Genomic DNA, 15,241 nt, shown 5'->3' with positions numbered 1-15,241 from the left:
GTTGCTTTATACATGCATGCCATTTTACACTTTCCTGCTTGCTATACATAATTGGTTCAATTTTAGCTTCACATGGTGGATAACTGTTGTGGTTAACTTGTTTGTCAGGTACTTGATAGAATCAACTCTTTGGTTGAACCGTGTGGATCAATCACCATAAATGAGTGTGGAATTATTGACGGTGAACCCCTTACTGTCACCCCGCATCCAAATTTCAGGTTGTTCCTTACTGTTAACCCAAATTTTGGTGAAGTATCAAGAGCAATGCGGAATAGAGGTGTTGAAATATTTATGATGGAGCCAGATTGGCAACTGGATGATGAGGTTGTTGACAGCGAAGAACTTTTAGTGAGAGGTGTTGAGAGGTTTCTTGCTTTATCAGGCATACCAGGTTACAAGTTGGTGGCTTCAATGGCCAAAGCACATGTTTATGCATGGTGTAAAGGTCAATGCTTTAATGCACGGATTACATATCTTGAACTTGAACAATGGGTTAACTTATTTCAACAGCTGCTCATGAATGGCAATCAACCTCTACGGAGCCTACGACTAAGTTGGGAGCATATCTATCTTTCATCCCTTGGTGAAGATGATGGAAAAGAAGTAGTTGATGATGCTCGTGATGCTTATTTGTCAGAGATAGAGCTGTCTGATTTTATTTCATCTATGGGCCAGGGTCTTTGCTTGCCTGGGGGATGGCCAAAGCCTCTTAACTTGAGAGATTTCACAAGGTATTCAAGAGAAGTTACTGTCAGGCAGAATTGCATGTACCTGGAGTTCTTAGGGGCTCAGCATGCATCTCATGAATCTGATATAACCTGCAACCGGAGATTCATAGACAGAGAGTTTGCTGCTGGTGAATTGAGAACAATTTATACAATTGATTCTTCGAGATTAAGAAAGCTCATGTTTCCTAAAGCTGCCAGTGGATCTACTTGTGTGGAAAATGCACCTAAAACTAAGCTGGATTCAGTTTTAAAAATGCTGTTATACGCTGCCAACTGGGCAATTGAGCAGGCAACTGAAATGGATATTCAACTCTATCTTCGCTGGTTTACATGGTTTGATTCCAAGTTGCAGCCATACTGTCCGTTTTTCCAGTTCTTTGTCAGTATGCTCAAGGAGGAGTTGGAGCATCCAATCTGGTGTCATATACTTAGATGCCGACAGGACCTAATGTCCCTCTGCCAGATGGATTGTGATGCTAGTCCTAACCCCATGCTGTCCTTAAAGCTGATTGATGTAGCTGCATCGTATGGCCAGCCCAATGAATCTAGTAAATGTCTCTTTGATTGTCTCAACTCCACTGGGGTTCTTCGGCTTTCCTATCAGCAGTGGTTTGCGGAAAGAAACTATAATCACACCGATGTATCTCTGTCATTTGTAACATTTCTGAAATCCCTTCAAAGACTGGAGAAGAAACTGCTAAACATGCTTGTTGGATCTCATGATTTTAGCGTGTTGATTCAACTCTACACCCAACTTATTGAAAAGCATGCACTCTTTTGGTCTGCTTTGGTCTCCTCACAAAATGAGAATTTAGTGTATTCCTTCCGGTCTGTGATAAAAGCTGTTAAAAATTTACTGGGCTCTTTTCCTGAAGAAGTTCAGGTGGTCCTGGTAAGCTCATCTTCAGTTTTGCCCTATACCTTTTTCTTTAGATTATTATTATGGCGTAGCTTTTAAAATCATTTTGTTCTTTTGTAGGATGAAAGCAAAAATATGAACAAGATATATTTGCATGGTCACACTGAAAAATCATTGCTATGGGCACATGGTGGTCATCCTTCCATGCCAGGTTCTGCAGAACTGTACAATAAGCAGCAGGAACTTCTGAAATTGTGTGACACCGTTTGGCGAGTGAGATTAGAATCAGATTATCGAGGTTGAATTTCTCGACTTTCTGGTATTAACTTTTTTATTGTTGTTTTTTCTTAGAAACTTTCTGCTAACGGTTGATGCTTGATGGCAGGGAATGATTATTTTACCCGAGTTATGGCGTTCTGTTGTCCTGAAATTTGTTCTCTTGCCTTGCAAGGTACATTTTCTGTAATGCTTTGCTTCATATTTTGGTTTCTTAGTTTTGCATTGTGCTACTCATGTAGTGTAACAGTCAGATAGAATTTTCAGCTACAATTGTCCATAGTCATGTTTTCAAAAACATATGAGTGACTCATGTGATTTAAATTGTAATTTTTTGAAACCAAGATGATAAGCAATCGAGGCATGATCCTTTGGTGCTTCAAAAACAGTACAAGATGTCATAGTTTGCTAACATGGACATTCGTCATATGCATTAGACACAGAAAATTGGATAAGCGTATATTTTTGGGAGCTTTGATTCTCTTGTTGTATCTGTAATGTGTAACATGCCTGGAGCAGATGCAAATATCAAAATTTTCTTGTATGGGGATATATTATTGCCGTGTTTGTTTTGTCATTTTCTTGAAGATCCTTGTTTATTTAACAGAAATGAAAGAATATGAATTTTAAATCCTAATCCATGAAGAAATATGCTGCATGGGAAAAAAATTTGTAATATGTAATTGTCTCGCTTGGTAATATGTAACCTCATCGTTTTCTTTGTTTTCCCCCCTTCCAAAATGTATAGGCCTTTGCATGTCATCATATATCACTGACAAAGATGATGAAGACAATATGGCTGCTGTTCAGTTGGATGAGATATACCAGGTTTGTATTCTCGTATGCCTGTAGCCTTAATTGTGGAATATTCGTATCTGTTACTCACCAGGTTGACCTTCGTCACCCAGATGCTTTTGAGAAGGCTGAAATTTGAAAGAGAAAGGCTGGACGCTGGGAATGATAGCCTTGAAAAATCTTCTGCTGCTTGCTGTGTTTTACTCCCAGAGATTTTGGCTACTGGATCTGGTTATGGCAGTTGGTTACAAACGAATCTTCTTGCGTGCAGTGAAAGTTTTTATTTAGATGTGGAGTTACTTAATGTACTTCAAAACCTTCTGCTGGTCCATTCCACCATGCCCTCAGGGTTACAGCAGGTCCGTGTATGAATGGAATTTCCTCCTTTTGTTCATGTGCTCAAGTTGTTTCTAAGACTCCACGGTATAAAGTTGGGGATAGTTATTGTGCACATGTTATTCCAGACTTGTTGAGAAAATTCAGACATACTTCTATCAGTCAATTTGTACTACCAGCCTCTGTCTTGGGCTTTGGACGAACTGGACTTTCACTAGGGTTTTTATATACATCTATCTGCCACAGTTATCTATTTCTTTAAATATCCAGGTGCTATTCCTCATTACTTACTATTTAATTACGTACAGGATCTTGAGAACATTTCAAGGCTGCTTGAGTGTGCTCTAAGTTATTCATTATCCTCTTCAAGGCCTCCACAAACTCTTGTGGCTCATCAAAAAATCCTATGGACAATTGATGCACACAGCTCTACAGTAGGAGGTAATAGAGTTTTATAGACTATTATTTTCTTTGCTCCAAAGCGAACTGGCTCATCATCTTTGGTTGTGTTGCAGTGGACACCAAAATTGCTGGTTCTGTTCTTGAAATGTGGTATTGGTGGCATTCAGTTCTGTGGAATCATAATCAATTCCCTCTCATGGTATTGAATAAACCAATTAAGTGTTTTTTTTTATTTTTCAGTTAGACTGTGAACTATGTGTTATCTTTCTATCATCCTCTGTTTATGGGCCTGCAGAATATCTCAGAGATCGATGGTTATTGCATTCCACTGCCTTCTATGCTGATTCAGCCAGCGAAAACAGTTACTGTTTCTCAGATGCTGTAAGAAACTTGTTTCCATTGTGGTGTTTGAGACCTTTTTTGTTTAGCCGTTTCTAAGTCTGACAAGTGACAAATAGTGGCGTGTTTCCAGTCAGGTGTTCTTCTTGACTGATGTGTAGATAAACCTAATATTGGTTCTCGATTTCGAGTTGTCTTTATGATTACTGCCTTGTTCTGCTGCTATCATTGCTTAATCTCCAGGATAACACATGATAGCACCTTATTAGTGCTCTATCTCTTAAATGGTGGAAATTTGTGGTCATGGATGTTGAAGTTTCTTTCAAAATTATTTAATTGCAGGCAAAGTGTATATGCCATCAAGGATTACCATGTTCAATCAACCAAGTTTAGATTTGCTTCCCGAACTCTATGGAAAAGCTCACAGCCCAAGCAAGAGATGCCTGCGTTTCTGTTATCAATTGCACGGTCTCTCTTCCAACAGGTATTAGAAATGTGAGCTTTGAATAATTCTTTTTTGATTTCTCTGCCCTCTGTGATATTTATCTTATTTCTGGCCCTGTAGGTTATATGCACACACAAAAAGTCATTTGAGCCGGGCAAATTTGCGGCAATTAGCTCCACTCTTCAGGCCGTTGAGAATAACCCAGACAAGGTTTGCTTCCATGAAGTTACATGCTTTTTCCACCAGGATAATTCCATTTTGCAATAGGCTATTTAATAGTTTAGATTCTTTAACATGTCTGTCTGAGTAATTAAGTTTTTTCCACTTTTTGACTAGTTGGATAGACAGCTCCTGATCTCATTGATTGAGTCAACAAGTCATCAGAGGTTGAAGTCTCTAACTCACTCATTTGTTGATACATTGATTCAGCATCTCTATCTTGATTGCTCATCAAATGGTAATTTATTCAATTTATATATATTAAAATAGTTTGAGCTTTCATATGGACATCTCTCTCTTCTTTGGTCAGATTTTTTTTAATGTTAATGCATCTTTGTAGATTTCTACTTCAATCTTGGCTTAACCTGGTTAAATCTTGGAGGACTTCGTTTCCATCTTTTGCATAGCTTTGATGCTATAGATCCAGCCACAAAGATCACATGCAAACTATCCGAACTAGAAGAGAAAATTTCATCCCTTGAGCTAAACATGAAGGTGGATGCTCTGTTTTCATCTTGTTGATTGAATAGCTATTCCGCATTTTGTGTCACTGTATTATTGAAGATATTAAATATTATTGCAGGTTCGGGAAGAATGTGAGTATCTCGCAGGATCACTTTATCCTGGAGAAAGTTACAAAAGAATCAAACAAACATTAGAAGGCCTCGTTACTGAGCATAAAAGGCTGCAAAGGAAGGTCAATATGAGCTACTGTACTTTTTTCTTTCTCTTTCAGAAATTATCATGCCGTTTGTGTGATTCTAATTATTCACAATTGATCTGTCCATGTTTTCATGGTCACATTTTTCCTTTTTAATCAGATTGTTTTTCGCCCTGATCCTAAAAAGTACAAGGAGTTAAGTCGAGAGCTCAACGAGTTTGCAAGATTTGTTAACCCTGTACATCTTGTCGATAATATTAAAAAACGGGTCTGGAATCAGGTCATTGGCCAGGTTTGCACCTGGCAGGTATGTCTGGTCTATATATATGATTGTCATTCATATTTTGTATTCACCTCTCATTATCCATTTTCAAAATCTTAAATGTTTGGATTCTGTAGGATACAGCAGCTTCGTTTATCGATCGACTATCCAATGAGTATTCTGAATATATGGATATAACTCAGCCGGTTCAAGTTGCAGTGTATGAGATGAAATTGGGTTTAGCTCTCATTGTCTCTGGAGCTTTTTTGGAAAATATTCTCAATAAAGTTGGGATAGAGAAGGTTGATTCAGTCATGGTAATTTCTCTCTTGATCTCGGCAAATTTTTTATGGTTTATTTTGTGTGGATAAAAGTATTAACTTCCTGAGTCTGGCAGGGAGCAATTTATGCTCTAATGAGATTTCCAAGAGGTTGCTCCTCAGCTCCATTTATCAATCACAAGAGTTCGCCGTTTCTGCACCTTTCTCATGGTGCAGATTCTCGTGCAATATCCTTAGGTTTGGATGTCAGTTTACTGCAGAAATTGATCTCTGTTTCAAATTCAGAAGATGCTGGAAAAGTAATGTTTCATCTGATATTTTCCAAAGTTATTATTTTAGTTCTATATCTGGCTTTCACATAACCATTACGTTTTTAAATGAAGATTGCCATTGTTAAATTCTTTTGAAGAGTTGAATTCTTGTGTCTTTCCATTGTGCTTCGACCTGTTCTTAGGTGTCTCAGTTGCAACTCAAGGTTGTTCTCTACAAAGACCTTCACTTTCGTATTTCACAATTTGTAGCAAATGCAAAGATAATGGATAAAGATTCATTTGAGGTAATTGTTCTACTCTTACTTGTACATATATGGAAGTGTTAAGGAGACTGATGTTGCAAGGCTCTCTTCTGTAGTTACTACATAAGATATATCTTGAACTGGCAAGCATTTGGATGGAAATGAAGTTTCAAGCAGAATCCAAAGCAGATTCTATTTCTCAGCTGTACAAGTTCCGTGTTCGTGACTTTAAAATCGAAAGTGTGATGGAAGTGGATATATCTGGTCTGAGCAAGCATTTAGCAAATGATAGTTTCTCGGAATGGCAAGAGTTTTTGGCTGATGGAGATTCAAATTACACAGTAATCCTTTATACTGATGCTCTAACGATACCTTGTAAATTCTCTTCTTTAGTCATTTAATTTTCATTTTCATTTTCATTTCCACAGACTCAAACGGATCAGGAGGAGGAAAACCTAGAGGATGAGTGGAATCTGATGCAGGAGCATCTGGATGATATATTTAGCTCCCACAATGAATTATTTGGTTCTCTCAACCTCTGTGGAAAGGTAAGTTGGGAGCAATTGGATATATCCTTTTTTATAGTATACATCATTCTTAGGCCGATTTGGAATTTTCCTACTTTTAACTTACGAATAAATCTTCTATACAGCCTGAAAGGTTCTGTATGACAGACAACAGAAGACTGGGTTCCTTCAAGGATTCCTATGAACTTGGAATCAGTGTGATCAAAGGTGACCTTTCAACATTGTCTTGTTGTCAGCCATGCTCTATTATTATTCCTAGACTAAGCTTTCAATCTGTTTATTCCGTTTTAGACTATATATTACTGGATATTTCTGGTTCCCAGGTCTAAGGGGCTTATTTACTTCAAGTGTGGACGCGAGACTCGTACCAGAACACCTTCTTCGTCTCTGCTTAGAGTATAAGCGAAATTTCACTTCACCCCATCAATTTGCCAGTAAATTTAACTTTTACAAGGTTTGTTAAGCTTTTACTTACTGAGGAGCGTACACCTATTCTTACTTTTACAATTTGCTCGCATTTATGTTCTAGTTGCATCTTATATAGGATTCAAATCCTCTGGAACTGGGAAAGATGGTCCAGTTGCTCACTGGACTTCAGATGAGAATCTGTTCTCTCTTGCAAGAACAGGAGGATCATACTGGACTTCACAAACTCTCTGATGTTCTTCAAATGCTCTTGGATATCCCTTCAAGTACTCCTCTAGCTAAGGTATTTTTATCTATACTAATTGATCTGGCTATAGCTAGAGGGTATTCTGTCGATCAGCCAGGAAGCAACTGGCTGACAATTATGTTTTTAGAGTTTGCGGAAATTAAATGTAGTTGGCCTATCTGGTTCACAAAATTACTTGGAGACAAGAAGGACAAGGTAATGTTCCTTCTGCAAGAATATGGAACAAACTCTCTGAAATTGTGGCAGAAATTAGCTATAGGGGATTTAACTATCTTGTTGATTCATCTTAATTAATTGACTATCTTGTTGATTGCAACTGTTTGTGAAGGCTCTTTCGGGATTGCAGTTCCTGCTGTGTAGGGTCCGCATGCTGCAGGAAGAAGGCTGTAAATTCTCCATTTCTGGTAGGGGATTTAACCTTCTACACCATATAAATTATGAAATCTGTCGTTAAATTGGTCGTTGTTTTTCTTGTAGGTCTGTTGGAACCAGTAACTGCTCTTGCAAGCTCATGGCAGAAAATGGAATTTGAGTGTTGGCCTACATTACTCGATGAGGTTCAAGATCAATATGAAATAAATTCTGGGAAGGTACGTATAGTTAGGAAATTTCTATGGTGAAAAAAAGAAAGTATGTCCAAGGAAAACTGAAGGATGGTTTTCTTGTTGCAGTTGTGGCTTCCTCTGTTTACAGTTCTGTTTCAGAAGGACTCCGGTAGTATTTCAGAGAATGAAACCGAGTTTATTACACAGAGGTCTGTCCCAAACCTTTTAGGTTACTTATTCACAAATTTTTCTTTCAAGAATTCGACCATCTAAAAGAGATTGGTGTTGCAGTTTGGTCGAGTTCATCGAAACGTCCAACATTTGCGAATTTAGGAAACGCCTTCAGCTTCTTTTTGGTTTCCTTGTTCATTTAAGTATGGGTTGCTCGCTGGGGATATATTCAAGGTCAGTTGCAGATGAGCTATGATTTGATGTTTATTGTTCCTATCTTAAATATTGAAGGAGCCTCGGCATCAATTGCCTGAGATACTTGGGATACTTGCAGTTTATTATACTTCCACATTTGATATTTGATAACCTAATTGTGATTGCTTTCTGCATTGAAAATCCGTCGTGCTTAATTATAACTTTCTAATTTGGCAGTGATTTTCATAAGAGGAACCTGGAAATTTGCTACAACCTTTTTGGATTTTACATCCAGTTCCTCCCGGTGTAAGTTCTTTTAGTATTCTGTCTTGTGTATCTTCTGTTCATGGTTGTCTCGCATCATTTAGAATTCTCACTGTAAATTTCTTTTCCAGTGTAATGAATCAGATTGAATCAAATAGAAGAAATGTTGAGACCGAGTTAAATGAGCTTCTGAAACTGTGTAAATGGGAAAAGCTAGAAAGTTATCTGTCTATTGAGACCATTAAAAAAGCCATCACAAATCAAATGGTAAAGCTATTACTGAAGAACTTTGATACACTTAAGGAGTTGGAGGAGCAATATTCCAGTTTCCATAGAGAAGGCATGGGCAAAAGTTGTGTCAGAGATGTTCTTCTAAGTCATTTTGATCCAGTGTTTGAAGAGGTACAACTTTCTGTTTTTCAAGTTCTATAGATTTAGTTTATTGAAATTTATTCTGTACTCCAGAAAACTAGTGTGTTCATGCAAATATATCCAATGCTAGGAATTGGTCACTTTTTGGCTTCAGGACTGTGAGATTAACAGAAATGGTATTTTTGCAGGGGAAATTGCTGGCGAAGCAGCTAAATTGTATACTTGAGGTGGAAGAGCAATCTACTGGAATTGAGTTTAAGGAACAAACTGCTTTTGATGGAGTTCTTGCCAGTACATTTGGAAGTATCAAGTGTGTTCTCCGAAAGCTTTGTTCGTACAAGGACAAAAGTGGTTCTCAAGAACAAGGGAATATTACTGCATGGAATTGTGTAGTCAAGAAAGCAGAAAATGACCTGGACCTTGATAACCTATGTTGTCTGCTTTCACAAACACTTTCCCTGGTAGTTACTGAAGCATATAAGTTCTATTTACTTTGGTATTTTGGTGGAGATCAAAACTTGACTGAATTCTAGCTGTTGCGTTCATTCTCAAAGCTTTCTGAACGGCATTGTTGTTCTCGAACAGGACATGTTAAGGCAGACTGTAATGCTTGTTAAGCAAGAGTTTCCGCAGCAAGGAGTTCAACTTCTGCCTCAATTGTGTCCCGAGCTTATGAATGGGGCATCCAACACGAGCACCGAGGTTCTGGCCATTGCGTTAGGAGCTCGACAAATGAATAAAGGGGACAGGTACTCTTCTCCTCCTTCTGCCTTACTGGTGTTATATGAAAGCTGAACCCTCTAAGTTCTGTTTCAAACTTATATGATGTAGTTTGTCATGGTATTCCGTCTGGAGGAATAAATTAAATGAAGCTGTGGGGGTCTCTCGCGATCAATTGCAGCTTGAAACAAGATCTCTGATGGCTGAAGGTTTTTCCTTATGTTTTTCATTCTTCCTTGGTTCTATCTGAAAAGTTTATTAGTTATGCTGTGAGTTTAGCATGTTCTCAAGTTTGCATAATGTGTTTGCAGATGTTGCGAGTGTCATAAGTCAGTTATTAGAGCACCAATCTTCTTACTCCATCTATCAGGATGATTGGAAAAATGTGTGGAGTACAATTGCTAGGGTTGGTGGCAGGATAATTGGTTGCGCAGATCTATGGAGAGACGATGACAGACGTGTTGGGAAAAAGAGGGCGCTGTCTGAACTTCTTAAGTTATTAGAAATTAGTGGTCTGCAGAAACACAAGTTTGAAAATGTGGAGGTAAATGTGTTGTGTTTGTTGTTTGGATTTTGTTTCTGGTTTTCAGAAACACAAGTTTGAAAATATGGAGGTAATGGTTTTGCAGATATCAAACCACTTAAAAGGAATGCTTGCACAGCCATCATATGATCCCCAACATCTGCTGTCGACAGACTCCGAAACTAGCACACATCATCCTAGGGAAGTTGAAGATCAAAACCAGAAAACTTCAGATTCTGACTGGAGAGGCGCAAATCAATTTTATTTTAAGAGCTTGGCTTCAGTGCAGCTATTGCTAGAGATTGGCCGTAAACACACAGATATTACATATGAGCAGGTAGGCTTTGCTACTGCACACCAACTTTTCTCTAGGCTTCTCTGCTTCTCAACTAAATTAGTTGTTTGTATCTTCAAACTTTTTTTTAAGGGTTCTTACAATAAATTTCTCTACATTAACAGTTTAACCGGTCAATCTCTTTCCTCAACCATCTTGTGGAAATACAAAGGGAGCAAAGAAAAGCTGCTTATTGCTTTGATGAACTTCTCAAGCGATATCGCCAACATATTTCATCTTTTGAGAAGATATTGAAAGATTCATTTGATTCTAAGTCAAGGGATAGTTCTGTGCTCAGTTTTCCTCGAAATCAACATGCTATCTTCAACTGCATGTTGCAACAGAAGGTATTTCGGCCTTATAACTTGAAAATGATGTTTGCTGAACCTCTATTGGAGCTATACTGACTTGAGCTGCTATGCCTTTTGTGATATTGCAGCAACTGTTCGATAAGCTTATTGCAATTTTGTACGATGAATCTGCATTGCTGAGAACAGTTAGAAGTGCCCACTTGAACTCTTGTCAAGATGTGAAAGCTTCATCAAGTGGTGTCCTTGACTTCACTGAAAGTTTAATTCCCATTGTTGAAAAATCTAAGGTACAGAACTTTCGGCATTGCTCTTTCAATCCTACTTAACATTTACATCCTGCAAGTATCTGAATATGTATGTCGTTAGGCATCACTGGATAGGTGCCTTGGTTGTGACGGAGCTATTACCGCACCAAGTGACTGTCCAGATCAAAAGCTTGTCACAAATCAAATGGTAAAGCTATTACTGAAGAACTTTGATACACTTAAGGAGTTGGAGGAGCAATATTCCAGTTTCCATAGAGAAGGCATGGGCAAAAGTTGTGTCAGAGATGTTCTTCTAAGTCATTTTGATCCAGTGTTTGAAGAGGTACAACTTTCTGTTTTTCAAGTTCTATAGATTTAGTTTATTGAAATTTATTCTGTACTCCAGAAAACTAGTGTGTTCATGCAAATATATCCAATGCTAGGAATTGGTCACTTTTTGGCTTCAGGACTGTGAGATTAACAGAAATGGTATTTTTGCAGGGGAAATTGCTGGCGAAGCAGCTAAATTGTATACTTGAGGTGGAAGAGCAATCTACTGGAATTGAGTTTAAGGAACAAACTGCTTTTGATGGAGTTCTTGCCAGTACATTTGGAAGTATCAAGTGTGTTCTCCGAAAGCTTTGTTCGTACAAGGACAAAAGTGGTTCTCAAGAACAAGGGAATATTACTGCATGGAATTGTGTAGTCAAGAAAGCAGAAAATGACCTGGACCTTGATAACCTATGTTGTCTGCTTTCACAAACACTTAGTTCCATTGTAAGTTGGGTTTTGTCTACTTCATGCGTTCATGTTCCAAAGATGCTTTTCCTCCTATTTTTCTTTCAAGCCCTATCTAAATAAAGTTGACTGTCTTTGCAGGAAAAAGTAGTGAACTCTTCTGGTAGCCTTCCAGCTTCTGTAGGAGAACATTTGAAGCACCTGCATGTGTTCCTTGATCTAATATTGTACTTTGGCGACTGTTTCCTTAAAGATTTTCTGGGGATGAGCAAAACGGTAAGCACTTTCTCTTGCTGCTATTTCTAACGCATCTTTGTTAAAACTGAGTGATGGGACAAGCTAGTATCTTTTTGCATACGGCTAAAAAGTCATCACGTTTACAATGAAGCGTTAGCAGATTGAAAATATTCCACGTTTACGAATGGTTTTACTTTTGAATGAAGTAACGGTGTTAATATCGCTTGAAATGAATGTTTAGCAAATATCTCATATTTGGTCGTTTGGTTGTTACTTGCTTGTAGGTGTCAATGATAACCCTTGAGCTTGCTAGTGTCTTGGCGGATCTGTTCACAAAGGGGTTCGGAGTGTCCACAAAAGATGAAGACTCTAGTGTTGACAAATCGCAAGCGGCAGCAGGTACTGGAATGGGAGAAGGTGTGGGAGGAAAAGATGTGAGCGACCAAATAGAAGATGAAGATCAACTGATTGGTACATCTGAAAAGGTATTCATCTTACTTTCTCTCTCACTATTTACATCTCTTCACAAACTATTCCACCATATGAGCGATTTGCACCCTCTGTGCTTTAACAGGGTGATGAAAAGCAGGATGCTCCAGATGAGGTGCTGGGTAATGATAAAGGCATAGAGATGAGCAATGAGTTTGATGGAAAAGAACATAGCATCAGCGAAGATTCCGGAGAAGACAAGGAAGATGGGGAAAGCGAGGATGAACAATTGGACTCTGCGATGGGAGAGGCAGGATCTGATGCTGAAGTAGCTGATGAAAAACTTTGGGACAAGGATGAAGACGTGGAGCCAGAAAACAAGAGTGAGAAGTATGAATTTGGACCAACTGTTGTGGACAAAGACACTAGCTCTAGAGAGTTGAGAGCCAAGGAGGATGATGCTGTCACTACCGATGAGCCTGAGGAATTTAACACTTCTGGCATACATGAAGAAGGAAATGCTGAGAATGACGATCAGGATAATCTTGGTGACACGGAAAACCTGGAAGATAATTGTCAGAGCAAGGAAGAAGCGTTTGCAGACCCAACTGAACTGAACCCTGAGGTGGGCAATGAACAAACTGATGATGCCATGGAGGTTGATGAAAAGGAAGAGGATGCAAAAGAAGATGCAGATCATAATGAAGAAACTTGTCCAGAAGATCAAAATGAACCTGAAGAGGTTGAGAATGGTCACGAAATTCCAGAGACTGCTGATGAATCTATGGAGGCAGGGGGTGAGGATGTGCCTGGATCTCCTCAAAAAGATTGTTGTGGTGATGATCTTGAGCAGAATGCAGGAATGGAGCCGACAGAAGAGAAGGAAGATGTAATCGAACATAAGAATCCAAATTCGGGTGGCGATAACATGCCTGATGTGGAATCTGGATCACAAACTCTTCTTGGAGACCATTCATCAGGGGCAGGAAGTACAGCACCCCAGGAAAACTGGTCTAATAATAATGCAACCGATAATCTTGCAGCTTCATTAGATTTGCCTTCTGGTACTAACCTTGAGGGGAACCTCATGGTGTCCAACACATTGAATGGTGAAACATTGACAGATAATGCCCTAAAGATGGAATTGCCTCAGAACCAAACATATTCTTCTCAACAAACCAAACTGAACCCTTACAGGCATGTTGGTGATGCATTAAAGGAGTGGAAAGAAAGAATTAGAGTTTCCACAGACCTTAATGGAGAAAGACAAGAGGGTGAGGGTGAGATTGAGGATTCAGGTTCTGGTGAGTATGGATATACTTCTCAGTTTGATGAAGGAACTTCACAAGCTCTGGGACCTGCAATGTCTGAGCAGGTGAACACACACATAAGAGACATGGAACCTGAGGGAGAAAGAGTTGAAGGGCATCAGAATGAAGTGGTCAAGATGGATATAGATGCAGTGAACCCCCCAAACCAACCCGCCGCCGTCCACTCTAACTCAGTGATGAGGAATAATAACAACCCTGAACAAATCCAGGCACCAGATACTGACATGAAAAATCAAGAGGACTTCCCTGTTAATGACGTCAATGATGGCCATGGCGGAATGGACTCTATGGTTTCTATTGACAGATCCTTTGTTGGGGAAGATGTGTACAACCCACTCAGAGCTCTGGTGACTGATCAGGATACGGGAAAAGTCCACGATACTGAAGAAGATCCTGATGCCAAAAGTAATGCAATGATTAGATGGAGCAGATGTGAGTTGCTTACTGCGAAATCATCTCAGGAGCTGGCTGAGCAGCTGCGTCTTATCTTGGAACCCACGCTTGCAAGCAAGCTCCATGGTGATTACAGAACTGGCAAAAGAATAAACATGAAAAAGGTTATTCCATACATAGCAAGTCAGTATCGGAAAGACAAAATCTGGTTGAGGAGGACAAAACCTAGCAAGCGTGAGTACCAGGTTGTCATTGCTGTTGATGATTCACAAAGCATGTCGGAAAATGGTTGTGGTGAATTTGCGATTAGAGCCCTCATGACCGTTTGTCGTGCAATGTCTCAACTCGAAATGGGAAGTCTGGCAGTTGCAAGCTTTGGGAAGGAAGGAAACATGAGGACATTACATGATTTTGGTCAGTCTTTCAGCCGAGAGGCTGGGATTAAGGTCAGTGCTCTCAATTCTGCATCTTTTAGTGTACATATGTATAAACATATGGTATTCAATGTGTCCGGACTGTAGCTTTCTTGTTTCTTTCTCTGCTCCTTTGTTCTTACAATGAAATTTACGCCGAGACTTCCTGTTTCTGCTTTCTGTGGTGCAGATGATCTCGGGTTTGACGTTTAAACAAGAGAATCTCATCAAAGATGAACCCGTGGTCAACCTGTTGTCTCATTTGAATGAAATGCTCGATTCTTCAGCAACCAAGACACGATTTTCCTCGGGTAGCAACCTGCTGCAACAACTTGTACTGATCATTGGTGACGGAAAATTCCACGAGAAAGAGAAACTGAAACGCAGTGTAAGGAATTTCCTTAGCAAGAAACGGATGGTAGTATTTCTGCTTCTCGACAACGCGGAAGAATCAGTTATTGATTTAAAGGTTTGTCTTTGAGCGCTCACAAGGCACATCTCTTAGATTTTTCTCCTCCATATGGGTTGTAGCTAGAGATAAGAACATCAAACACTTTAATGCTGGTTTTTGTTTTTTTGGCAGGAGTGTGTTGTGCAGAAAGATGGGAGTATAAAATTCTTTAGATACTTAGATTCATTCCCATTCCCTTACTACATTGTACTGAGAGACATTGAAGCATTGCCCACCACACTTGCTGATCTG

The 15,241-nt window shown here is 39.2% G+C and overlaps 1 protein-coding gene across 1 annotated transcript in view; it reads left to right on the top strand.

Annotated features, from left to right (window-relative positions):
* Window positions 1-15,241, top strand: part of LOC104807245 (midasin-like) — a 28,966-nt gene that overhangs the window by 13,405 nt on the left and 320 nt on the right. Inside the window, exons 35-75 of the mRNA XM_010532441.1 lie at window positions 109-1,620; window positions 1,708-1,885; window positions 1,973-2,038; window positions 2,612-2,691; window positions 2,772-3,017; window positions 3,303-3,435; window positions 3,510-3,595; window positions 3,692-3,777; window positions 4,078-4,219; window positions 4,301-4,390; window positions 4,517-4,637; window positions 4,740-4,894; window positions 4,983-5,096; window positions 5,221-5,367; window positions 5,460-5,639; window positions 5,720-5,902; window positions 6,058-6,159; window positions 6,234-6,458; window positions 6,546-6,665; window positions 6,770-6,851; window positions 6,968-7,098; window positions 7,189-7,353; window positions 7,646-7,721; window positions 7,795-7,907; window positions 7,989-8,071; window positions 8,154-8,267; window positions 8,466-8,534; window positions 8,624-8,784; window positions 9,448-9,613; window positions 9,696-9,793; window positions 9,896-10,128; window positions 10,214-10,444; window positions 10,567-10,788; window positions 10,881-11,039; window positions 11,119-11,340; window positions 11,499-11,774; window positions 11,877-12,011; window positions 12,257-12,457; window positions 12,547-14,571; window positions 14,729-15,007; window positions 15,122-15,241. The exon at window positions 15,122-15,241 is cut by the window's right edge and continues 9 nt beyond it. Coding sequence (XP_010530743.1) covers window positions 109-1,620; window positions 1,708-1,885; window positions 1,973-2,038; window positions 2,612-2,691; window positions 2,772-3,017; window positions 3,303-3,435; window positions 3,510-3,595; window positions 3,692-3,777; window positions 4,078-4,219; window positions 4,301-4,390; window positions 4,517-4,637; window positions 4,740-4,894; window positions 4,983-5,096; window positions 5,221-5,367; window positions 5,460-5,639; window positions 5,720-5,902; window positions 6,058-6,159; window positions 6,234-6,458; window positions 6,546-6,665; window positions 6,770-6,851; window positions 6,968-7,098; window positions 7,189-7,353; window positions 7,646-7,721; window positions 7,795-7,907; window positions 7,989-8,071; window positions 8,154-8,267; window positions 8,466-8,534; window positions 8,624-8,784; window positions 9,448-9,613; window positions 9,696-9,793; window positions 9,896-10,128; window positions 10,214-10,444; window positions 10,567-10,788; window positions 10,881-11,039; window positions 11,119-11,340; window positions 11,499-11,774; window positions 11,877-12,011; window positions 12,257-12,457; window positions 12,547-14,571; window positions 14,729-15,007; window positions 15,122-15,241 — 9,327 coding nt within the window. The remainder of the gene's footprint in view (window positions 1-108; window positions 1,621-1,707; window positions 1,886-1,972; window positions 2,039-2,611; window positions 2,692-2,771; window positions 3,018-3,302; window positions 3,436-3,509; window positions 3,596-3,691; window positions 3,778-4,077; window positions 4,220-4,300; window positions 4,391-4,516; window positions 4,638-4,739; window positions 4,895-4,982; window positions 5,097-5,220; window positions 5,368-5,459; window positions 5,640-5,719; window positions 5,903-6,057; window positions 6,160-6,233; window positions 6,459-6,545; window positions 6,666-6,769; window positions 6,852-6,967; window positions 7,099-7,188; window positions 7,354-7,645; window positions 7,722-7,794; window positions 7,908-7,988; window positions 8,072-8,153; window positions 8,268-8,465; window positions 8,535-8,623; window positions 8,785-9,447; window positions 9,614-9,695; window positions 9,794-9,895; window positions 10,129-10,213; window positions 10,445-10,566; window positions 10,789-10,880; window positions 11,040-11,118; window positions 11,341-11,498; window positions 11,775-11,876; window positions 12,012-12,256; window positions 12,458-12,546; window positions 14,572-14,728; window positions 15,008-15,121) is intronic.

The sequence above is a fragment of the Tarenaya hassleriana genome, unplaced genomic scaffold (genome assembly GCF_000463585.1).
Source record: "Tarenaya hassleriana unplaced genomic scaffold, ASM46358v1 Cleome13, whole genome shotgun sequence".
Lineage (NCBI taxonomy): Eukaryota > Viridiplantae > Streptophyta > Magnoliopsida > Brassicales > Cleomaceae > Tarenaya > Tarenaya hassleriana.
Note: the sequence above shows the minus strand (reverse complement) of the source record. Positions and strands in the feature narration are given on the sequence as shown.